The 26,020-nt window shown below is 34.6% G+C and overlaps 1 protein-coding gene across 2 annotated transcripts; it reads right to left on the bottom strand.

Annotated features, from left to right (window-relative positions):
- Positions 1-10,565: 10,565 nt before the first annotated feature.
- LOC105342401 (chromatin-remodeling ATPase INO80) lies at positions 10,566-26,020 on the bottom strand. Of its 2 annotated transcripts, none has more exons than XM_066087866.1 (36): positions 25,771-26,020; positions 24,026-24,199; positions 23,500-23,606; positions 23,248-23,315; positions 23,009-23,140; positions 22,528-22,660; positions 22,376-22,431; positions 22,136-22,291; positions 21,907-21,960; positions 21,502-21,705; positions 21,198-21,393; positions 20,777-20,844; positions 20,578-20,691; positions 20,036-20,149; positions 19,854-19,949; positions 19,435-19,637; positions 18,098-18,182; positions 17,880-17,997; positions 17,517-17,602; positions 17,221-17,388; positions 15,779-15,878; positions 15,553-15,648; positions 15,371-15,464; positions 15,182-15,259; positions 14,665-14,896; positions 14,374-14,493; positions 13,978-14,206; positions 13,727-13,854; positions 13,247-13,414; positions 12,545-12,703; positions 12,201-12,303; positions 11,917-11,984; positions 11,676-11,789; positions 11,437-11,530; positions 11,125-11,295; positions 10,566-10,861 (listed from the first exon to the last, which is right to left on the bottom strand). In XM_066087866.1, the coding sequence occupies exons 2-36, from the start codon at positions 24,163-24,165 to the stop codon at positions 10,785-10,787; spliced, it is 4,329 nt and encodes a 1,442-aa protein (XP_065943938.1). In that variant the 5' UTR covers positions 24,166-24,199; positions 25,771-26,020; the 3' UTR covers positions 10,566-10,784. The 2 variants fall into 2 exon arrangements, with proteins under 2 accessions (XP_065943938.1, XP_065943939.1); XM_066087867.1 differs by having other exon boundaries at positions 23,500-23,603.

Genomic DNA, 26,020 nt, shown 5'->3' with positions numbered 1-26,020 from the left:
CGTTTCTTCATTCTTTCAATGTTTAGTTTTTTCTCAATTTTATAGCCAAGTTCAACTGATTTTCATTTTAATTTGTTTCTATTTGTAGAAAGAATCCAACTTAAATAAATAAAAAGCTCGTTCTTTATTAAATATTCTTTGTAATTGTATCGAGGAAACCGCACGAGTACTAGTTCAAGCATCAGTTCATACAACACTACATGTATAACTGCAAACAAACAAAACTATATATGAAAGAATAGCCATAATACTCAGATATGTTTTTGATACTAAATGACATTAGGAAATTCGCTTGTATTAGCTCCCTTTTGGAAACGATTCTCAAAAGTTAAATTAAATACATTTTCTCTATCCAAGGGTCCGATTCGTTCATTTTCATCTACCAAAAGAAGAAAATAAACATCGTAACCTTAGCTGGCTAAGATGGAGTTATATAACGATAAATGAGAATTTCACCTTACAACACATAAGATACCAAAAGGCGATTTTCGTGTTTTGGGTTGTTGTTTTTTTCTTGTTTGTTTGTTTGTTTGTTTATCATTTGATTATTTTTACATCAAATTTCATCATTGTTCCGTGTAGTTTTTAAATACAATTTCTTATAAATAATTGCCAGAAATCCGGGTTTTTGTTTTCTTCAAAAAACATTTGGGGAAATTGTAGATCTCGTCATAGAACTCATGAAAAACATATGCATGCTTCTGTACTTAGTATAATTTTTTTTGGTAAATATTATTGCATACCATCTTTTGATAGATAGATAGATAGATAGATAGATAGATAGATAGATAGATAGATAGATAGATATTGGATTGTCCACAGAAGTTACAAAGCCAAATATCGGTTCTTTAAGTTTTTCGTAGTAATTTCACTTCCTCTACCAAATAAACAACTTCTAGAATTTCGATCAAACGATCTGAATTAAGTAAAATCGTCTAGGTTGTAAAAATATACTCCGTAAACTAAGTTGATCAGAAATTAATCAGATTTTAACAGTATAAGATTTTTTTTTTATTTTGTAAAGTGCATGATAAGAAATTTAACAAGCTTACATAATCGCATTTACGTAATGCATTTTTCAATTATAACTTTATTGTCCAGTTCTCTTATACCAAGTTTTACTGAATGTCACGATTTATTAAAAAAAGTGTGAACCTAAAGAGAAAACTAACAATTTTAAAGATGTAACATATGAGAGATCAGTTACCGATATAATGATAAGTTTAGCATAAGTATTCTAATTTCAAAGTTCCACATAATTTTATGTAGTCTAATGTAAAAGCAGAGGCAATAAAAATGAACAGGCATGAAATTTTTTCATTAAAAATTGAATTCGAATACATGTATGATATTTTCCTTTAGTAACTAAAATCAGTTCATTTTGAAATAAAAAAAAATATGGAAATTTCTACATAACATTAATTTAATTTATTTCTCTGTGATCCTGTGAAAACCAAATTACACTACATTTAAATTTGTTAATTCTTAATCATTGTTTTATAGCTATATAGAAAATGCCAAAAAAATATGCAAAAATAAAATAGTAGATTCATTTCCTTATATATGGGTATAGTCCACTAATGCATTTTCTATAGGCGGTAATGTTAACGTTATGGTTCATAGCTCCGGCCCTAATTTTCGTTCAGCAACGAGGGACCTCTTGAATGAAAGCTCATTAAATTGTCTCTTCCCTGTTAAAATTTCGTGGTGTGAAGTCAGATTCGTTTTCCGGCAAAATGCGTCTGTATTGAAAAACTCTGAAAACGAAAGTAAAAGTAGGGAATTTCTCAGTTTTGGAAAGGGTGTACATCAAACAATTTCAATTCTTTTCTTCAAATGATAATTCAATTTTGACATTTGCTTTTGAAATTGCAAATCCTCTTTTCTAAAATGTGTCAAGCATTCTGATTTAAAATGTCCCAATAAATGTATATACACTCTGCAAGTATAGGGACTATATTTTGCTTAAAGGCACTACTTTGTTGTCCTACCGATTCTAACAATAGTTAGAGGGATATACCCATATGCAACGTTCAATTTTCATGTGAATATCCTTGGCTGACTTATTGACCAGGAACACAAATAAAAACGTCATCACGCGATTTGAGTGTATTTTTTAATATAAACGTTTTAACTTACATAACCAATTTGATATGTACTAATGGAAAACAATCGTAAAATCTTATCTATTCGTCAATTAAAAAAAGACTTTCTGGCACTTAATTTAAAGTCGCGGAAGACATCTAAATAGCATGTTAATATGCATGTGGCTATTTAATGTATGTTTCATATCCATGACTGAGAGCGCACATAATTTTATAGCAACAATACATAATATTTGATACAAATAGACGTTACTGTGAAAATATAAATTTAATAACGCGCGGTATTCAATTTGACTGCACCGCTTGGACCGACGAGATCCAAAAAAAAAATTATTTAAAGCTTAACAGGTCGGGGAAACTATTTTCTGTGCGTTGGAATAAATTTGCATACTAAATGAGGCACAGACGTAATCGACAAACTGACCAATCTAGTCTAAACCATGTGTTTATTACCGTCTTCCTTGGAAGACGGTATAATTACCGTCTTCCTTGGAAGACGGTATAAAGAGTTGAAATAATTTACAGTCTCCGGACTGTGCACTTCCTCTCCTTTGTGATTGGTAGAAAATATATGATGTGAAAATTTACAAATATTTCATTGGTTGATATACTGATCGGCACAAGGGAGATAATTTTCTGATGATTGTTTTTACGTACGACTTAACAGTTTTCGTAGATTTCAAATCTTAAAAAGTAAGAAAACGAAAGAACAATAAAAATGGCTCTAAGTGAAATTCAGGCATTCATTTTCTGTTAACTAGTTAAAAGCAATATTCTGTAACATTTCTTGAAATAATTTGTTCTTTTCTTTTTGTTTTGATTATACAAATACCAATGGGTGAAACTAATATCAGTAGAACTGAATGTTACTGAATGCAGTTGTATTAACTTTGATTTTACTACAGTGATAAACCCTTCCTAAGAACTCTTTTTACCTGCTACAGTCGATTTCAAATAAATAACACGCTGTAAATAATTTTCAATTTTAAGCACGCACGCTTTAAAGGCACATATTTTAAAAAAAAGTTAGGTACGCTATAATTGCATGGAAAAGAAGGCGACATACATATAAAAAATAATTAAATTGTCTTTGATATCTTATTGCTGTTTTAAAGAGTTTGCTCTAAAGACGGTAAGCTTTTTCAAAAAGCTAAACTTGTTGTAATAACGTAAACATGTAGTAAATCACATGTCTTGCTTTGTATTAACTGATTGGACAGTTGTTTGCGGTACGCATCACTCTGCGCAATGACAACAATATCCATATAAGGTAGTTTCCCCGACCTGTTAAGGAAGGAGTCTTCTCGTTATCAGACGTACTGCTTATAGTGAGAAATTCATAAAATTTTGACACAGTCAAACGGATCATATAACCAAATGATTCTATCAGTTTAATCAAATTTGACCATCTTGTTTTTGCATAAAGGTCAGGTCAAGGTTACTACCTTTTTCTTCAATTTAGAGGATTATAAAAATAAATGTAGTTATTTGCAGTTATGTAGATATGTCTTTAAGATATTAAGTTTCTATTCTTTAATTAAATGATAGAATATCAGAATGTATATCATCTTATACTACTTATCTAAATTGGAATAAATATTTAAACTAAAATTGATATTTCTTAGCCCGCATTTCCTCTAATTCTCTTAAATTTTGAAAATATTTTGATAATTTTTTTACGCCTCCAATTTTAATATATTTCTGGTTTTTACATATTATGAAGACTTTATATAAAAATATAAATTGGCAGAAAAGCTGATATATTGACCATTTAGTATGAGAGGAAATCTTATTTCAGTGATTTTTTCATAATAATCTATGTATAGAAAATTTAAAAAGCTTTAAAAAGCTAATAAAAATAAATTTGATAGGCAGATCATATTTTCAAACATATTCTGAAACCAAAGTATCTTATCATTAGTTCACATTACATTTAACTAGTTAAAAAAAATTCCAACAATAATGTTATTGTTTTTAAAATGCCAAATAAACTTATGAATCTACGGCAATTCTGAATTGCTAAAAAAATTAGATATTTTCCTGCGCCAGTTGTAAAATTTATGGTTCCTGTTTTAGGGGTTCAGGCCCTTGGGTGATAACAATATAGCCACAAAGTAAAAAAGAATGAAAACTTAAAATGTTTTCTATTGAACTTTCACAGTACTTGGATATAAACTAATAAATGCAATGCTACTACGTTCTATAATGTCTTCCTCTCCTCTTCTTCAATAGTGATTTTGTAGCTTATTGTACACAACAGCACACTTTTAATGCATTCGCGTTTGCCTTTTCAATACTTTAATAGCTGAGGAGGAATAGAAACTACAACTTCAATCACAAAGTGCAACAAGGTTTATAAATCTCGCAACATTCTCAAGTACAAACTTTCATTTGACTCATTGCCTGCAGGTCTCTTTTTATCAAAAGTTAACAATTTTTTGCCACTGAAGCTAGATAGTCCAAGATTCCTCCATTTGCAAACATAAAATGATAAAAGTAGAGGTGATAATACGGGAAGTTTTGGATTTACACTCCAAAATGAAGCTCAAAATGAAAACAGGAGACAAACTTCATGACAGTTTCAGTAGGTTTGAGGTACTCAGATGACCGTCAGGGTCTGCGGGCCTCTTGTATCCGACTTCCTAATACCAAATTTCCATTATAGATATATTCACGAAAAGGTTTGATAGGTGATACACTTTTATATTTACTCCGCCTGAATATGTATCACCGGTATGTATTTAATCTAAACTAACTTTCCAAGTATTCTAGGGAGTGTTTCATTCCCAATTATTTTTGCTTTGACAAATGAATTATATCGTAAAGATGATATCAAACAAAAAGTAATAATGCCAAAATACATGTGCATATTGAAATAAATTATTGTTACGGTGCATTAATACGACTAAATTTTACTCATTCTTTATGTATTAATTAATGTATATACTTACACTCCTATTGCATTCTTACGAAATGAGTTAACTAAATGGTTAGCAATATGATACTTTTATACTTGTAGTTCATACAAGGAGTGAAGTTTACACGAACATGTATTGTAGAATTTGTGTAATGATCGTACTTTCATCGCACGTATAAACTTAAAAGTATTTTATTGATTAATTTTTAATATAAAAAATTAACATTTTAATTTATATCTTTTCTTTGATCTCTACAGAATTATTTTTTCAAAGTGAAGTTAAAATATGAATGAACCACCTTACGAACCACCAAAACAAAGAAACAAAAAACAACCCCCCCCCCCCAAAAAAAAACAAACAAAAAACACCGCAGGTTTTGTATTTTTCTGCAATGTCACCACCTTCATTTCCCGCATTAATCACTAAATGAAGAATTTTATTGTTTAATAACGTCCAGAATCTGATATATGCAGTACCACACGATCATTAACATGTAATCTAGCTTTGTAAGGGCGTGGTCCTGGAACAGACCAGTTTAATTAAAAAAAATTGATTTATACAACCATAAACATTTAGGTTTTGTTAGCCAGTTATTGATCAATTCAGCAAATTTCATATAATATAGTTATAGTAAAAGTAAGCGTATGCGAGACTGACCGTGAGTTTCCGACGATAAATTCTAAATACTAGTAATGTAAACATACTAAACATACATGAACCCATATCTTGACCTTTATACTTGGTATGGGTAGGGTCCTGGAAAAGACCAAAAAACCATACGAAGGAATCAAGTTTACTCGACCGCTAACATGTGTTGCTAGAGGAATACCCAGTACTATTCAAAGGGCAGGCTAACATCAAGGATCCCATGTTTAAACCTTCATCATTCGTCAGAAGGGGATCATTGGTCAGAGTGTGGGCCATAATTTTACGAGCTCACTTTTAACCAAAATCTCACTTTTGCAAAAGGCATACATGTGTAGTGGGAATGTGAGACCAAGATTAAAAGTACATCGTCTAAGTTTCATGGCCCTGTGTTCAGAACAGTTGATCTTCAAATTAAATTAGGTTTCCACAACCAAAAAACATATATCTAGCCAATTCTATAATTTTACCTTCTTCTTTAATCAAGTAGGAGTCCTGAATCAGACCAGATAATCATCAAAATAATTGAATTTAAACGACCATAAACATGTTAAACTAACCTGGATAAATTAGTAAATTTCATATTTGTAAAACAGTGCTGAGTACAATATAAGGAGTTTGTTACATCCATGAACTGATCCCACATTTTAATCTTCATCTATCGTCAGGTTGGGTTTCTGGAATAGACCATTCGACCTTTAAAAGGGGTTTGGTTTCTACGACCATTAACATATAATCATATATAGTTAGCCCGGTTTTAGAATCATTTTAACAAAACCTTGGACTTTCGGTTGGACGTAGCTATATCTATTTCTTGCGTCAAAACAAGTTAAAATTGACGCGCTTTCAAGCGAAATATGCACCAATTGCGCAGTCTTAGCTTAAAAGCCAGACAAATCTTGTTGATTTCAAAGAGCCATCGCTGAGTGGCCAGCAATGAAATAGACAGGCCTACGTCACATTGCTGTTTGACAAAACTACCCAAAGTCCAAGCTCTTGTTATAAGGGGCTGGTTAAAATTAATGATTCCATATTTGGATCTTTACATGTATGTCTGGTTAGTCTTGGATCAGACCGTTCGATCTTAATGTCAAGATCTATTAAATGACAGATGCCTACAGGTTTATGAAATTCAAGTTACACATTCTTTTAAATGATGCTTTATAACAATAGCTTTGTTTGTTAGGGTGAATGGGAGCTTAAATTTTTAGTAATAACAAAAAAAAATGGTTTGGAACATTCATCTTCTATGAAATATGTTGGAAATAAGTAACAAATCTCGGATTTTTGTCAATGTTTTTTTTTACTAACAAAGCATGTGTATGGAATGCATACAGTCTCTCCAAAAACGACATTAATCAAGTTTTCACCTTCTCTTTAAAATGATGTAAAAGACATCTTTGCCTATTCTTTTTTATATCGAATAAAATAAATTTTTGATGATATGAATATTCAATACGATAATTTGAACCAACCACAAAATACGATTTGCTTTTCGAATAGTGAATATGTTTCTAACCTCTGATTGCTTTTGAATGAATGTACACATGCGAAATACATTAATTTTGCGGCGTACAAAAATTTGCGCTAGTCTTGGACTGATTCACAAGTACAAGTAACATATATCATACTAGCTGTGATAATATTTGACACGAATTCAATATTGTATGGTGTTCCGATGGGGCCACTTCGACCTTCGCACTTTCGCCTTTAGGTCGAAGATGCAAGAGTGCGAAGTTGCGAAGGCGAAAGTGCGAGAGTGCGACGGCGAAGGAGCGAAAGTGCGAAGATGCGACGGCGAAGCGCGAAGGTGCGACGGCGAAAGTGCGAAGGTGCGACGGCGAAGGAGCGATACTACTATCGCTCCTTCGCCGTCGCAACTTCGCACTCTCGCCTTCGCCTTTTTGATAGCATTCAGAAAGTCTCGGTCGATTACATAGAATTTGATGCAGGCACCGTACTCGCCAAGGTTTTCCGATTAATCCATGATATCATTGGTACGCATGCGCTAGGCCATTGTGCTTACTATGAATGTTTATAAATATTTTAATGTGTATATGTGACATATACAATTATATATGTTTACCAGTGCTGGCTATGCCTAATCATTATATACTCAATATAAAATGTAATGTCCGTCATAATGCATACATATGCACTTCCAGCCCCTGTCACTTACCAGCTGTCTGTTTACCGTGGATCAAACACAGTAACATTCTAATTTCATTATGCGACACTGCTTGCTGATGTATGGATCTAAAGGGGGAGAGGGGGTCCCCCCCCCCCCCCCCGGAGAATTCAATATAAATAACTTCACACATGCAGTAAAGGGGGTAGAGGGTCCGGATCTCATTCCCCCGGAATATTTAATTTTATTAATTATATATAATAAAATCTCCAAAATATGACTCGGAACATAATTATCCACCCCCCCCCCCCCTAGAAAAAGTTATGGATCTGCGCAGGCTGTTGAAAATAAATTCTAAAAAGTTCATCGTCTGCCTCAGATGTCCTTTTATACAGCTAAAATTGTCTTTAAACGATAGAGAGCTCCACAATTATAAAAAGGCGAAGGCGAAAGTGCGAAGATGCGAAGGCGAGAGTGCGAAGTTGCGATGGCGAAGGTACGATAGTAGTATCGCTTCTTCGCCTTCGCAACTTCGCACTTTCGCCGTCGCATCTTCGCACTTTCGCTCCTTCGCCGTCGCACCTTCGCACTTTCGCCGTCGCAACTTCGCACTCTCGCACCTCGACCTAAAGGCGAAAGTGCGAAGGTCGAAGTGGCCCCATCGGAACACCATAATATTGAGACCTTTTATTACTCTACTTGTCTTTGACTTTCACGGCGAAAAAGGTTACGTGCAGATCAAAAATCGTCGATTTTACCTATAAAACAAGAATCTTATTTGTTCGGTATGAAATGTAACCACAAAAATAATACATTGGTTTCATACGTTCAAAACTAGTGCACTTTTTGGGGCGTCTTAAAATATACAGGTTTTTTTTATTGTGAGGAACTGCAGGTAGCTCTACAGCCTAACAGCCCGATTTTCCCCGTATATAGTTGCAGATCTTTATACAAAAGATTACGTTTATTTAACACTTTTTTTAAAGAGGGGGTGCGTTTAGCCACCATTCCTCGTCAAGTCTGTGGTGAAATATTGCATACATAAACGAATAAAGAATATTTAACGAAAACGTGTCAACTTTTCAAAAGTTGGTGTAACTTGATCAATAAATCATAACATCTGAGACTGATTAAAACCATCCACTCGTTACGAGTGTAGGGAGAAGTGGATGGTTTTAATCAGACTGATAACATCTGAGAATGAATATATGTATAAGGTATTTTAAATTGGACCTTGTGTCTAAACCATGATAAGTTTTGTCATTCATATATTTAGCACAAACATTTTCTCTTTCATGTTCCTTGGTAACTTTCTGAATGTTTCTCTTAATTTATGTACGAACTAATTCAACTTTAAAGACATTTTGTACAAAACCGAGAAGGACAAACTGTTTTTAACTTTGAAAATTCACAAAATATTGATTCCAGTGTGTAACACAAAATTATTTTTTCATGTTTTCTTTTCAAATAAATAACATGCTATTTGTGTCTCTGATATAACTAACATTTCCCTTCAGTAGCTCACACAGACAAACAATATATCACTCTGAACAGTTTTACATAATAATTTCCTTGGCATACTGTTGGTACATGCTCAAGACATTGCTGTGGTGACACGCGCTGTCAGGCATGGCAATCGATGTTCCCCTGGCCATGCTTTCAGTTTCAGTTTCCTTTAGGATATAAATCTGGCAAGGAATTTCGGGTTCTTTCCCCCAAGTCCTGTGTAGATTTTATTGTATGAGAAGCGGTGTTTACGATTTACGTAAACACGTAATATTTCATTGCAATGCACTTCTTATAGCTAGAAATTAGCTATAACAATACTTGATGATACGTGATGACAAAGATTATTAGGTCCATTAGGTAACCACGATAAAAAGTTTGGCGATACTCCTAGATACGTAGCAGACAGCCAGGATATTGAAATGATCCATATTGATTACCAGAGCAACAATACCTAGCAGTTGTTTTCATGTAAAAAATGTAAAATTACATCTCAAAATGTATACAAGTAGATTTTTATCAGTCTGTATTATCAGTCAATGCAATGATCACCTGGTCAGCATGCGAGCTGTGGGCCTCCTATTCTTTCGTCATCATGGTACAATGTAATCGGGACTTTGTGCATTCACCATCAAGCCAGACATTTTCAAGGAAATTCCCCTCAATCATGAATAGGGAAAAGACCATAAATAGAACTGAAGTAATTGCATTTGGGGGCCAATAAAACATTACTTTCCATAAAACGACAACAAAAACTAGATGTATTTATCTTGAATATTCTTCTGGGTGTGTACCAGATACTTCCAGGAAATTTTACTTCCTCCAAAAAAAATAAAAATAAAATCAAGAACTTGGGCTGTATCTAAAAATCAATACAGCGTTTAGATAGTGTTTATATGCACCTATTAGACCTCTAATACAAGGTTAAACTGATAATTGCTACTAACAGCAGCACACACACACACTAGGGAGAGGAAGGTACAAGTTTCTGAACTTGTGCCAGTTGTTTGTACAAAAATAAGTTCAAATCACTGCGTTTTGAAGTTGCATAGTTCTAAGGAATACTGAACATTTAGCCAACTATCGATAAGAATAACACATTGTGTAACTGTGATGCTCAGCTTGTTGAAAATTAATGCCTTTTAAAATGACATATTTTTGCATTATTCTGTTCATCCCATATCTCACCTGAGATGTTGCCACCATTACATCACTTAAACTCATAAAACATCAACCTCTTCATTTGAAAGACAGTGACTTCAATATGAGAAATCTGTTTAATATTCCAATTATCTCATGATTGTCTCATTAAAAAAAGTAACAAATTTCTTCAAGTCTATAACATCTCGCACAAGGTGACACAGGAAATACAGCCCGCTATTTCCCTGGTATCAGCACAGTACACTCTTGTCCAAGTTGTTGGATTCTATGCAGGATGTCCAAGTTATTGGATTTAATACAAAGTACACATCCTGTTTCTCCTCAAGACTTCTGGTGACTTGGAGACTCGGATTTGGAGGAGTCAGTGGGAGCAGGCAACTTGGAAGCTGGTGAAGCTCCTGAAAAACAAAACCTCCAAGGTTTAGAAAAGTAGTAAAAAAATAATTCCTATCAATAGTCAAATGTTGATACTTGTAAATACATGTACCTGTATACCAAAACAAAAATATTTAAGTACCATGAATTACAGCTGTAACAGCAATGTTGTAGCCATGTATCGCATATCATACACCCTTACCTGCAATGTTGTAGCCAAATATTGTATATTATACACCCTAACCTGTAATGTTGTAGCCATATATTGTATATCATACACCCTTACCTGCAATGTTGTAGCCGTACGCAGCGTAGGCTGCTGTCATCCCTGCCTGGGCCCCAGCCAGTTCTGCAGCACTCAGGGATTTTCTGACACCACCCCGCCCCCGCGATCTCCGCGGCACACCTGTCGATCCTTTGGGTCGACCTCTCTTCCCTCTTTTACTTGTTGGGGTAACTGAATATCAATTTACATGTACATGAATGAAAAAGCAGTTTATAATAATTGTAAAAGATTGTAAATTCAAGTTTTCCTTGAGACACCAAGTCTGAATTTTTAAAACAAATGAAATTTCTTTAGCCATAAAATTCCACAGACCTGGGGGATAGTGAGAGTCGTCCACAATAACCAGGGCGTCATTACTGCTGTCATCCACTGCCTGCTGATTGGTGGCCTCACTCCCCACCGACATCTACAATACACAAAACTCACATATACCATCACTTGTCTCCTGTATTCAAATCAATGAAGATGAGTGAAATGGTGCCCTCTGATTGACTGTGCTTGTCTGTCTGGTTGACTGTTTTTGCGAGTATAGTTCCGACTATGGGACTTACCACACTGAGGGGACTTGCTGGGACAGAGGTCGAGTCCAAACTGTACACTGATTCGCTGTCAGCCTGGTACGTCACATTGACATCATCTCCCTTAGACTTCTTGTTCTCTCTTTTCTACAGAACAGAAGATTGTTCAAAAATCATTTTGAAAACTTGTGTATTTCCAAGTGCTTGTAAAATAACATATTTCTGTGTCTTGGTCAGATTTTTTACTTTAACTTTTTGTTAACTACAGGAATACCTTGTATTCTCGTTTCCTCTTTCTGTCTTTGTCTTTTCCTCCTTCTCCATCTTGCTTTCCTAGCTTCACTGTGAATTCAAATCATACTCAACATAAAAAGAAGTGTAAGAGTAGTCACACGGAAGGCTAGTTTGGATACTTTAATTAATGCCCTTTATTGTTGTATTGTAAAAACAACTTTAATTAATGTCCTTTTTTGTTGTATTGTACAAACAACTCTTATTTAATGTCTTATTTTGTTATATTGTAGGAACAAATGTGGTTTTTTTTTCAGTATTACTTACATTTTTTCTCAATTTCTTCATCATCCAGTAGAAGGGAGACAACTTCCTTAGGTTTAAGCATGTCTGTTTTATAGTTTCCACCACTGATCACCATTCTCTGTATCTGTAAACATAGACATATATGTCAGTCATTTATATACATAGATTTCATCCATACATGTACTCTATATACTAGCCTACAAGTATGCCTGGCTTGTATGTGAGAGGTATTTTCTGAGGTGAATTTTCTAGAATTTATCATTTAAGTCTGTAACTGTTTTTTAAAAATATAACAACTGCTAGTATAAAGTACAAATGAACAAATAAAGAATTTCCCATTGTTTTCACTTGGATCCACCCCTTACCTCACTCTTTTCCCTGGCTCGCTCTAGGATCCGCTCCTCTATAGTTCCCTTACAGACCAGCCTGTAGACGGTGACTTGTTTGGTCTGTCCCAGTCTGTGAGCCCGGTCCATGGCCTGCTGGTCCACAGTGGGGTTCCAATCGCTGTCGTAGAAGATCACCTACAATACACCATCTACATGTATATGCACATATCATACACTATATATAGAAGAACAGCTACAATCCACCATCTACTTGTACATGTATATGGTCATATCATACACTAAATATAGAAGAACACCTAGAACACATCATCTACAGGTACAGGTCAATAAAATACACCAGCCACAGATAATATCCATCATGTATATTGTATCATCAACTTGAATAGGTACATATCACTCATTATATACCACTCAAAATCTACTTATCTTTCCTTATCAGAGCTTAAAAAAAATGAATAGAACTTTTGTAATGACACAATTGCTTGCTTTCAATGACTGGTATAACTATATGTTTTCCTTCACGTATTCAGTAACTTATTTTTGGAAAGGTAAAATATACATTAACTTTCAAACATGTTTTGCACGTCTCTAGTAATATATTAATTTTATGGACTGTCGGCAAGCATCACATGTCATTTCTTATTAATTCAAGAAGATAAACTAGGGCTTGTCTTTTGATGTCCATACATGGATATTATTCACAAAGCTTTGACTTACAGTGTCAGCAGCAGTCAGATTGATTCCGAGCCCTCCAGCTCTCGTACTCAGCAGGAACACAAAGATGTCCGAGCGAGTCTGGAAATCAGCCACCATGTCTCGCCTGTCTGAGATCTTGGACGAGCCGTCCAGCCTCATGTAGGTGTGTTTCCTATGCCACATGTACTCCTTAAAGGTTACAATATTACCTGTTTTATATCTCAATACAAACACAACATGATACTCTTATTTCTGCAGAAAGCTTTACTAGCAATAATATGTCCAAACAAAGATTTCCTGGGATGTCAAAAAGAGATATGGAAACTTTTCTTCATCTTTTAAAACATTGGTAAAATGACTAGTACCGGTATATAAAATACCATAATTGAAATGTTTGACTTCAATTTAGTATTTAAAATATCTTTGAATTTTATTTCTTATTCATATACATGATTCAAAGTTGATTCAATAGGGATCAATTTAAGAGATAAACAAAATTACCTCAAGTAAATCTATCATGCGGGTCATCTGAGAGTAAATAAGCACTCTGTGTCCCTCCGCTTTCAACTTGGCTAACAGAGTATCTAGCACTGAGAGTTTACCAGCATCTGAGATCAAGGATTCTTTATCTATGAAACAAAAAATAATCATGTATTTGTATAATCCTCATTTAAAATTTTTGATAGAACTATCAAAGTATGAAATACATGTACAGCACTTTTGTTTTGGTACAAAGTTAATGTAGGCAATACCTGGTACAAAACAACCAGACCAGCCATGGATTGGTTTGGAGCACATGAGGCCCCCTGCTGGGGCTGTGAAGAAGTGCCAGGGGTTGTACCAGCGGACCAGTTCATATACTTCGGGGCTACCATACAGGACACTTAGCAGACCCTCAGGGGTACCACAAAGGTTCTCCTTCATCACCCGCCAGGCGGCTCCACGGTCAGGGCAGAAATACCGATGTGGTTTCACTTGTATCTAATATCAAAATGAGTAAGTTAAACAATCACAAGGTATGCTTTTTGTGCATTAATATTTCTTCCAGTATGTGTATATATAAATATATACCACTTTGAACATCATAACACTCTATGAAGACAAAAATTAAATAAACTACTTCTTTGATTGTCGGCACAAAGCCTTACCTTGGGTATTGTGTAGAATAGAAATTTGGGCAAGTCCATGGGCTGACAGTGGAGAACTCGGCTGGGCCTTGGAATGTGATGATGTAGAGGGAAATCTTCTAGGGACTGTACACTGTGGTGCTGTGGTTCATAAAGACACAAACAAACTCATTGATACACCAGTTGATGAGGTAAAAAACAATGGGCAAAAAGTAAGTAAAATGTCACTTGACATTGCGATATAAATAATACAAGGTTTAACTAAATTAACTGAAAGGATAACCGATAAACTTACTGGTATTTAAAACTTACATTTTTAGAGGGTGATGAAGGAGGACTTTTCAGAGCTCTCTGATTCCTCATCCGGATTCTACGATGAGCTATCGTCTCCTTCATGGAGTGTAACGTACACGGACTGAATCCGTAGAAGGTGGAGGTAGGACTGGTGAACATGAGCTGTCGGAGGTTTGGACTCTCGCACAAATTACTGAAAGACGTGGTTCTGAGGGGCCGCAACAAAAAATCTTTGTTCTGAATATACTGGCTACAATAATAAAAAAAATTTTGGTTGTTAAAAAGAAACAATTACATACAGGAAATGAAGCAAGAAATATGGGGAAATTACAAATTTCCACTTCTAAACATATCCTTCTTTAAAGAAGTTCCACTAACAACTAAGATTTGGAACTTAATTTCAGGATTAAAAGTCAGATATGTGTAGACACTAACTGAAGGATGAAAGGAACATACATATAAATAATACACTTAGTGTAATATATTCATATATCATTAATGAAATGAAAGTTTGAGGAAACCATTTACACCTCACCTTTGTGGAACTTCATCCCAGGTATGAGAATGACGTATTCTCTCCTCTATCTTTCTCAAAATGAAAACTCCTAACCACCTGAAGTGAAACAAGTGGTCACAAAATTAAAAAAAAAAAAATCACTAAATTGACAAGGTAAAAGAGTTAACTATTTATTGTAGTACAATGTACTAACATATCACAATGTACCTGACTATAAGTCCTCCAAACATGTAGTCCATGATCTCCTTAGGAGATAAATTGACAAATCTGGTGAAGGAGAAACATCGATATGAGGATTCATCTACAAAATAAAAAGGAATCCTCCTTCAGAACCATTCACATTCTCTTCATTTAGCATTTATCAACACACAGATGGTTCGAGGAAATACCTGAAAAAATTGAAGAATGGACATTCTCTGGAGAGAAAATGTAAAACATGCCATACAAAATTCTTTGAAAACTTTGTGTCATGGTTTCATAGAGACCTGTAAGTTAAAAAAAAGCAAAAATAAAATATGTCTCAAGACTTGAGTAAATGTAAATGTTTTCATTGTAATGAACAGAGATTATAAAAGGATGATTCTTTGGAATTTGAAACTAAATATGCAAAATTACCTTCTTGATATATGAGCTTTGGCAAATGATATGATTCAGTTTTCATGAAAAATGGAGACTTGATCTCACGCCTTTCAAAGAGTTCAGAGTGGTTGCAAACCTGGAACATAGTACAACTCATTACTTGCAAATACATGGAATAAATTTCAATGTACTTTAAAAACTTATTTCCAGTATCTACCTTTTAAACTTATCACTTTTCTAAACTGCATGACTGGGTTAATCATCTTTCTTCATTCAGTGGCTAGATTCATTAACTGCATGACACATTCATTACCTTTAATTAACTGCTTGGCTAGGTTCAATGCCTTTCTACATTTAAGGACTAAGTTAACAACCTTTTGTACATGTAACAATTAGGTCCATTGCCAATCTAATCTACATGACTAAGTTCATAACTTTGCTACACTGCATTGCCAAGTTCATTACCTTTCTAAACTGCATGACCAGGTCCATTACCTTTCTAAACGGCATGACCAGGTCCATTACCTTTCTAAACGGCATGACCTGGTCCATTACCTTTCTAACTGCATGACCAGGTCCATAACCTTTCTAAACTGCATGACCAGGTCCATTACCTTTCTAAACTGCATGACCAGGTCCATTACCTTTCTAAACTGCATGACCAGGTCCATTACCTTTCTAACTGCATGACCAGGTCCATTACCTTTCTAAACTGCATGACCAGGTCCATTACCTTTCTTAACTGCATGACCAGGTCCATTACTTTTCTAAACTGCATGACCAGGTCCATTACCTTTCTAAACGGCATGACCAGGTCCATTACCTTTCTAAACAGCATGACCAGGTCCATTACCTTTCTAACTGCATGACCAGGTCCATTACCTTTCTAAACTGCATGACCAGGTCCATTACCTTTCTTAACTGCATGACCAGGTCCATTACTTTTCTAAACTGCATGACCAGGTCCATTCCCTTTCTAAACTTCATGACCAGGTCCATTGCCAATCTAAACTACATGCCTAGGTTCATTACTTTGCTACACTGCATGACCAGGTCCATTACCTTTCTAAACTGCATATCCAGGTCCATTACCTTTCAAAACTTCATGACCAGGTCCATTGCCAATCTTAACTACATGCCTAGGTTCATTACTTTGCTACACTGCATGACCAGGTCCATTACCTTTCTAAACTGCATAACCAGGTCCATTTCTTTTTCATTGCCTTTCTAAACTGCGTGACCAGGTTCTTAACTGCAGGTTAATTAGCTTTTTGAACTGCATTGCCAAATTAATTACCTTTCTAAACTGCATGAAAAGGTTTATTACCTTTCTTGACTCCATGGCCAGTTTCATTGCCTTTCTGTACTGCATGGTCAGGTTAATTACTTTTCTAAACTGCATTGCCAAATTTGTTACCTTTCTTAACATCATGACCAGATTCATTACCTTTTAAAAAGGGCATGACCAGGTTCATTACCTTTCTGAACTGCATGACCAGGTTCATGAGGCTGGAGGTGGAACTCTGAGCCTGACTGGCATTGCCTGAAGTTCCTTGCAGAATGTCTTCTATGGAGATCTTGTTCTTCACAGCCTGGTACAGCATCTTTTGTCTGGTGGTCAGTGGACAGTACACCAAAATCTCAATCTACAAAAGAAAGGAGTCAATAGTTATCTGATCAAAAATATGCTATATGTATCTTCAGTTGTATATCAGTCTTACTAACAAATGAGCAAGGTTAAGAAAAGTGTTTTTTTTTAAATCGGCAAACTTACTTTATCAGATAACTCGTTTTCCACATCCTTTTTGACTCTCCTTAACATGAAAGGCTTCAGAATCATGTGAAGACGACTCAACTGATCTGTAACAAAATATTTATGATGTACGACAAGGCTGTACCATGGAACTATCAGAACTGTAGGGTAATGCCCATCTTTTTTACCCTGCTTATACATGTTCTTAAATAATTATTCAATCTAGGAAATTAAATATTCACCAAATATAATGGCCCAACTGATTTTTTAATAATTCTTTTGAAAATAATTTCCTGTAACCTGAATAATTTTACAGTACATAAAACACAAATTGAAAACTATCACTAACATAAAGTAAAGGAACAGAAGTACCACTGTACTTACTCTCATCAATCCCTGACTGTTTTTCTGCATGACTTTCAATGTCTTTAGAGAACCACTCATTGAATTCATCGTGAGAGTCAAACATTGTAGGCATTATGAAGTGGAGCAAAGCCCACAGCTGTAGATACAAGGATGTACGGTTTATTGTTTACTCTTAATTAAAGTTGTATCAGTACATTGTTACTAATCATAATTGATATTTAAACTTTGTTACAAACCTCAGCCATGCTGTTTTGTATTGGTGTACCAGTAAGAAGCAGTCTGTTTCGACAGTTGAAACCAAGAAGAATTTTCCATCGGACACTGCAAACATCGAAAAGTTAATTTAAATTCAAAAATATGTCACAGGGATACAATTGAGTATAATTTAGTATTTAGTAATTCATTTATTTACTCATTCATTCATCCATACATTTCATTATTAACTCATTCATAGTTTACTCGTGTTTGACTGGCATTCGTGTTCTGTCACGTGATTGTGTTATTTTGGGTTGTGATTCACCAAATACGGTAATTACTACTGTATGTCTATATTTGGTAGTGGAAAAACAGGTTTTCATGGGTGTGTATGGTCAGTGCGCAAGTGTGAGTGATAACACTTAATTTATAATGTTTTGCACCATGATTTTAGAACATAACTTGTTTGCCAGCAGACAGCTACAGTTTTACGACTGGTCTGATTTAATAGTTTGAGACTGTCACTAGTTTCAAACTATTACATTTAAGTTTTACTGAAGGCGAATTTGGTGAGAAATACTTTCTTTAATTGTTTTTATCTTAAAGTTAAAATATCTAAATATTATAAAAATGTATGCGTCAATTGTATGAGTGTTTTCATTTCAGGTCACCTTCTTATCATCATTATTATTCACCAATGCCATAATAAAGTAATGTTGGAAACTGGACCATCCTTTTATTTATTTATTTATTTTGTACGAGGAATAACGACCCCGTGACAAATACCTTTGGTGATACCTTTTAGTAGTTACTTATAAAATATGTAATGAGAGTCAAAACAGTTCACTGTCCTACACATCAATTATTGTTTAGTAACTCAAATTAAAATTAAATTCAAATAAGGAGCTTTATTTTGCAGGATATACAAAACTTGAATGATCATAGAGACATGCCATTGATTGACAATTTTATTGAAACAATCTTTATCCAATTCTTGACCTTTTTGGAATAGTAAGGGAAGGCTTTTATAGGGCAGGGAATGCCATAATATCCATTTATTTTAATGATTCCACAGGATTCATAAGATAAACCAAACTACACATCTCTACTACGCAACCACAGACCTATCATTCTTATTTTATTAACACACACAGAGTGTACTCTATGGTATGACCACAGTTACTAACTTGCTGCTACTCTTACAAGACAGAACTATTTTATTGTTGTGACAGACCTGCTTCTTCTCTTACAAAGAACGAGCTATTTTATTGTTGTGACAGACCTGCTACTTCTCTTACAAAGAACGAGCCATTTTATTGTTGTGACAGACCTGCTTCTTCTCTTACAAAGAACGAGCTATTTTATTGTTGTGACAGACCTGCTGCTACTCTTGATGGCCTGTGCTTCGTCCAGTATCATGTACTGCCACTTAATTCGCTGGAAGTACTTGACGTCCTGGATGACCAGCTGGTAGCTGGTGATGACCACGTGGAAGGAGGCCTCCTCCGTGTGGAGACACTTCTGGTCCCAGAACTTCCTCAGAATCCGCCGGTCTTGGGTGTTCCCCCAGTAAGGCACTATCTGCAATCAAGAACATCCCCACTAGTCTCACATGTTTCTGACTTAAAGGTCTCATTAATGTGATATACGTTCTTAAAAATTGTTTCAAAACACAGGCTCACAAAAGAGGATTAAAGACCTCTTTTACATTTATTTATTTGATGATTTACATGCATGTAATTTTGATCATTTACCTCTGATAAAAATTAAGTATTAATTGAATATATATCAACAAACCTTAAATCTAGGAACAAATCTTGCACATTCCTGCTGCCAGTTGTGTAAAGTTGATGCTGGTGCAATTACCAGGAATGGTCCCCAAATCCCCTGGGCCTGTAACAAAATAAAGTACATGAAAGTAGCCATTCTTGAGTGTGCACACACCAGATGATTGAGAACTCCTCTAGATGCCTGCCTACCTCTGATAAGTGGGCCAGGAATGCCATACTCTGGACCGTTTTACCCAGACCCATCTCATCAGCCAAGATACCATTGATGCCTTGGTCATACAGATTGGCCAGCCAGTTCATTCCCTGTGAAATTGAAACAGGACATGAAAACACAACTTTAAATGGTCATATCAAAACTTATGAGTAATCATTACTTCATTAATTTTCCTCTTCCATGTTGGATTAACATTGTTGTAAATAAAAAGCAGGTTAGATTCCATGAGAAATAAAAAAATTCTGTATGCGTTTCCCTATCAGCAGTAAAGAAGGATGATCAAATGAAAAAGAAATGAATAGTTGAAATCATTATACACTGTTCAAGATTTGTTCAAAACTGAAATTCACCAATTAAAAATAATACAAACATATATAACCATATATGTACAAGAAAGTTCTCACCTTGATAGCCTCAATTTTGAATAAATTTTTAATAACTGAATAGACCAATAAATTACAGGGTGATTGATTATTTTTAAATGTATTAAAACTCTAAAATATGATGGTATTTTAACCTTCAACTGGTAAGCTTTGAGTGTTCCCTCAAACATGCTGGGCTGGGGTCTCTCAGCATCTGTGCTTATGGAGGGATTGGCAAGACTTAAACCCTCCTGATCAAACAATTGTCTCTGTGAAAAATACACAAACCAATCATTGCAAAATACAAATATGTTGTCAATAACCACTACCTGTATGTACAAGTAAATGTCAAACCTTCTCCTGATGTTTATCATAAGCATCCTGGGCATTCTTCAGAGCTAGATTCTTCACTCTTTCACTATCTACAATGTAAAATCTAACGCATAAAATGTTTGCTCTAAATTCTTTCCAAAAACATACAATAATTATCCACATGAACATCCATCAAAATCCTCCCCTCCACTTTCATATACATCAACATATATACCTTACCAAAATCATCCACACCTACATGTACATCCACCAACACTTTCTCTACTTTTATCAATAATCATAATCACCAACTGCTACATCCACCAACACTCTCTCCACTTTTATTACTTACCATATTCATCCACTGCTACAATGTAACATCCATCAACACTTTCTTCATTTCATTAGTTGCCAATCATTCACTGCTACATCCACCAACACTCTCTCCACATTCATTACTTACCATAATCATCCGCTGCTACATCCACCAACACTCTTCCCTCCACCTCTAGCTGATTCTGTGGCTTGTCCTCATCAAGCTTTCCAAGAATATCATTCTTTGCAGACTCAGATTCACCGGTCAGCTTTCTAGCCATGAAATGTGCATACAGCTCTGTCTGAGTGATCAGGAAATTCAGCTTCCTTTGCTGCCTTTTTGCCTGTAATCAATACCATTGAGATACATAATGTTTTTTGGAATACCAAAGTAATACAGCTATGAAATATTTTGATTAATTTATAGGATTAAATGACTCCAATCTGCTCACTTCTCTTAACTCCAGGTCCATCTTTCGTTGTTCTTGAGCTTCCTTTTCTGCCTTTTTGCGAATATCTTTTTCTACTTTTTCAAAACGTTTCCAGTAGCTGACCATTTCTCTACTCAGCCTCTTGGCTCTAGAAGTACAATCTTTGCTCATCTTCTGCGAGTTGATAGCTGCCTTTCTGCATTCCCTCATACTTTGTTGAGACATCTGAATAATGAATGAACAATTAAGATAATATTTTGTCTTTGTAATGACTAAGACCATAAATCCATTTCATTCTACTGACATCTCATTTAAAATTACATAACCATAATATACATTCAAAAGATTCTTTTGTAAGAAACATCATCTACAGTACTTTAGAATTGTATTCAAGTTTTCCTGCTTCTGTAAAATTTTTCTACCAACCTTTTTTAAAGACTGCAGTATTTCCTTTCTCGCAGATGCTTTCTGCTTTTGGGCCTGCAAATAAGACACAATTCATTTACTGTTCAGAATTTTCACATGAATTGATTTGGTCATCCACAATGTAGGTATATACCGGTAATAAGAGGTTGAAATCTATCTTATATAACTGTAATCAAAATTAACCTCTGCTTCTCCCCCAAAACATACTGATCAGTATCATGTGACCTACTTTGGGTATTTCCTTTTTGGCAATAGAGACCCACAGCCTCTTTCTTTTGACATCAGCCTGCTCCGGGGTGAGCTTCTTGCCTCTCCCTCTGGCAGCCTGGTTTTTCTTGTGAGCTAAGTAAGCCTCCACAATTGAAGGGTCTACTTCTTCCATCTCCTATACAATTAAGAAAAACATATGAAAGGTTCTTTCACTGGTCTATAATTGATTGTTACAGTATTTTGTACATGAAGTACACACCCCATCATCGTCCCCATTCTGATGCTGCTTCTTCTTTTTCATTTCTTTTAATTTCTCTGTAAACAAACAACATTATTATACTATATAAAACATAAATATATGTACATGCTTTTATTCTTTTTACAAGGATGATTTTACAACAATTTGTGTACCTTTAATTCTCTTTTCTTTCTTTTTGTGATCTTTGGATATCTTTTTCTTTGGTCCCAGTACAGCTTTCTGGTGTTCATGGTATTTATCATAGTTCGACAAGAGCCCTGTACTGTAGTACTGGTACTGACGAAGCTGAAACCAGAACAATCAGTTTAGAAAATGAAAAAGAATGAGATGGATTAGATTAAGTTATGTTGGGTAGGCCTTTTCTTTCTCATCTACAAGTCAAAAGATATAAACAGCTCAATTATTTAAAACAGACTAAGACACATATATTTGCTCTTTTGCAGTTTTTTGGTTTTTTTTTAAATAAAATCTTCCTTGCACACTAAAGCTTGTCACTAATCCATTATTTACTAAATCAAAGTATCTTACTTTGTATTATAATGCTAAATTTAGAGCCCTTTGTCAGAGTTGGCTACTGACATAGCAAGAAATTTGCTTTACTTGTAACAGTTAATGGACAGCAGTAGGGCCTACCTCGGGGTCCTGGTAGAATCTCATCTGATGCTTCCTCTGGTATTTGTGGACTTTCAGCATGTGCTGAAGGTCTTCTTCTGTAATCGGTTTATCTTCATCCTCATCTGATGAACTGTCACTCAGAAGGATGTTCTACAAGCAGAATCAGAGGACAATGATAATAATTCTACCTCTTCTCCATATAAACTTTCACTTTTAATGTAAAGTTGAACCTAAAGGTATATCATCAATACTAGTACCTTTAACCATTTTCTTCCTTTCTTTGCTTTGCCCAAATTGTATAACCTTGTCTTGTCTGCTTTTCTCTCTAAAATTCATAAGGTTATTGAACAATTACTTCCTAAAATTATCTGATATACAGGTAACTGAAATAACTTGTGTCTTCTGGTATTTCTACATCTCCCGAATAAAAGTTTCATTAGGGATTTTTTTTTTACCGTTAATCAGAGTTCATTTACTGTCACTGTATGTCTATTATTCAGTGAAGATACCTGCTTTTGTGATGGTAATCCCATTCAGAATTTTATTGTCATCCTCATCACGTAAACATGGCTGCAGGAAATCAAACTCCCCATCAGAACTGTCACAGGCATCACTGCTAAAGGAAGTTCAAAAATATTAATCAACAGATAAAATCATTTGTATCCTATGGGTAGTAGTGTCAAGGAAATATAATGCGGATTAAATGAAGTCCTAAAACTTCAAAATTTGATTATCATTCACATTTTGATTTGGGTTTTCATTTTTGTTTTAGTTTTTTTAGTACACATCTTTCTTAAATGGGGAGATGATCTCCTAGAAATTATTTATAAATAAATATTAATATATACAGTGGATCCCGCTTAATATACATGTAATAGGTATAACATTAAGCGGGGTCCTCTGTATACACAAAATACAATGAAAGGGTGTTCCATCCGCCATGTTGTCATCTAAAGAAATTTAAATAGCAATCCTAAGACTGTACCTGTAATTTGAATATGTTCCTTTTTTGACATCTGAAACATTCATTAATACCTGAATCCCACAGGTTCCTTCACAATGTTCTCCACATAGGAGAGGAGTGGTTCGATTCTGAGAGCATGCTCCAGCTGCTGAATATGAACAGGCTCTGCTAGCTGCTGTCCATAGTCATGATCCATTATGGCTGCAGACATAACTCATTGATGGCACTCAACTGTAGTTTTGGACCTATGAATTTCAAATATTATTTACCATTAGTTTGTTTTGGGTTGTAAATGAGTAATTTTAAAGTAGTGTTGGAAAGTCCAAGTGTCAAACTCTAAAATTCTTATTTGAGTACTTAGAAGATGGAATAAAACCATACATGTAATATTTTCTTTCCTTTTTGTGTTGCTTTTTTTATATGTTTTTATGTTCAACATATTATGTTATTAATAAACGTAAAAGTACAATAGTCTAATTAATCCAGTATGAAAATAAAACCCTGTACTTGTTTCACAACAATCAAAAAATCAATTAAAAAAATTTTAAATTAGCAACTTAAAAGAAACAAGTCATTTTTTTTTCTTTTGAAGGTGGACTGCCATGATCCTATATAAATATATAAAGAAAATTCTAATATCTTTCATCCATTCGGAAGTTTTGGAAACAACAGTACTGCATGACACAATTTTTCAAGATTATCACTGTACGAGTACTTTCATGTCAGTTGCAATATAAATCCCTATATACTTTTCATCCTTATCAACATTCTTCATTTGTGTAACTTCTAAATAGACATTTTCTTTAACATTTTTAAGAAAAATGTGATGTGGTACACTTGCTAAGGGACAGAGTAAAATATATACAGTAGCGAAGTCCTAGGGACCAATGGAATTACTTTGTTGTATTCGTAATCCATTATATCCGTATTTTTGCTAATTTAACTTTGAAAACTTTACTAATCATATTGTAAATTGAAAAAAATTATACGAAAATAAATTCATTCAAACTATTTTGTTAACTGGAAGTGCACACTTTTTTTAAACTGTAAAAAAATTTGTTATAAAGGTGTTAAATTTTGTTATTATTCGCCTCTACAGGACTCAAAATCAGTTTGCTATATCCATAAATTTGTTATATCTGAATTCGTTATCAACGTAAAATTTTGCAAAGAATTGATAAGAATTTTACTGAGGACTCAAAAAAACTTTGCTTTATCTGAAAATTTGCTATATCCGTGTTCATACTAAATAAGTTTTACAGTGGGTCCTATTTAGTGTTCAATAAAAATTAAAATATTAAAATTTTAAAATCTGTCAAGCATCTTAAATATTTGGTAATACTTCAGATCTTTTGGTGTGCACTTCTAATGTCAAGATTAAATATGTGATATGAATTGATTTGTAATGATGAACTTATTAAAAGTAAAGTAAAACCTACTTTCATTTTCAGAATTTCCTGATAGAACAATAAGAAATGTTTTATTAAAAAGAAATAATGCAATACTTTATGTAAGTGTTCCTCTCCTTCCTTTTCTTATAATACGATGAATACATTTCAGAAAACTTGTGAGAAACATTTGCAATGAAAATTAATTTGATTCTTCCGTTGCGTTTAGATCCGCTCCTTCCAGTTTCTATCGATAATCAGTTACTTTGAACACCCAATAACCAATAAGTTTGATGTTGTTCTTAATCATTCGCCATAGGTTTCGAAGACCATGTCAGTTGTAATGAGTGACAAAGACATATTATCAAAGATAAACTTTCCCCATACGTACACCCCTAAGAACGCTTATTTACACGTGCCTCGCTCACCTTTATTTTTATTTCTTTGATCTAGCAGACGAAAAATCGTCCATGGTAAACTTATTTGAGATGGAAAATGTCATTCTTTAAGTGTGAAATCCATCTTCACTTCATCCTTGAAATATCCCAAAGGCGCAGCAAATATGGCGGCTTTCGTACTTTACAGATAGGCAATGGCTGTTCGGCGTTGCAAACATCGCTCGGCTCATGACTGCCAATGCGCTCTGCGGGGGGTCCACGCCATTTGTGTTGTGAACGA

Source organism: Magallana gigas, chromosome 6, assembly GCF_963853765.1.
Source record: "Magallana gigas chromosome 6, xbMagGiga1.1, whole genome shotgun sequence".
Taxonomy (NCBI): Eukaryota; Metazoa; Mollusca; class Bivalvia; order Ostreida; family Ostreidae; genus Magallana; species Magallana gigas.
This window is presented reverse-complemented; position numbering and strand designations above follow the sequence as displayed.

Excerpts from the sequence above, each read along its gene's own strand:
- LOC105342401 (XM_066087866.1), bottom strand. The coding sequence starts at position 24,165 with ATGTCTGCAGCCATAATGGATCATGACTATGGACAGCAGCTAGCAGAG. Across the intron at positions 15,879-17,220 it reads TGGTCATGCAGTTCAGAAAG|GTTTGCAACCACTCTGAACT; the intron begins GTAATGAACCTG and ends ACTATGTTCCAG. Across the intron at positions 14,207-14,373 it reads TATTCTACACAATACCCAAG|ATACAAGTGAAACCACATCG; the intron begins GTAAGGCTTTGT and ends TTTTGATATTAG.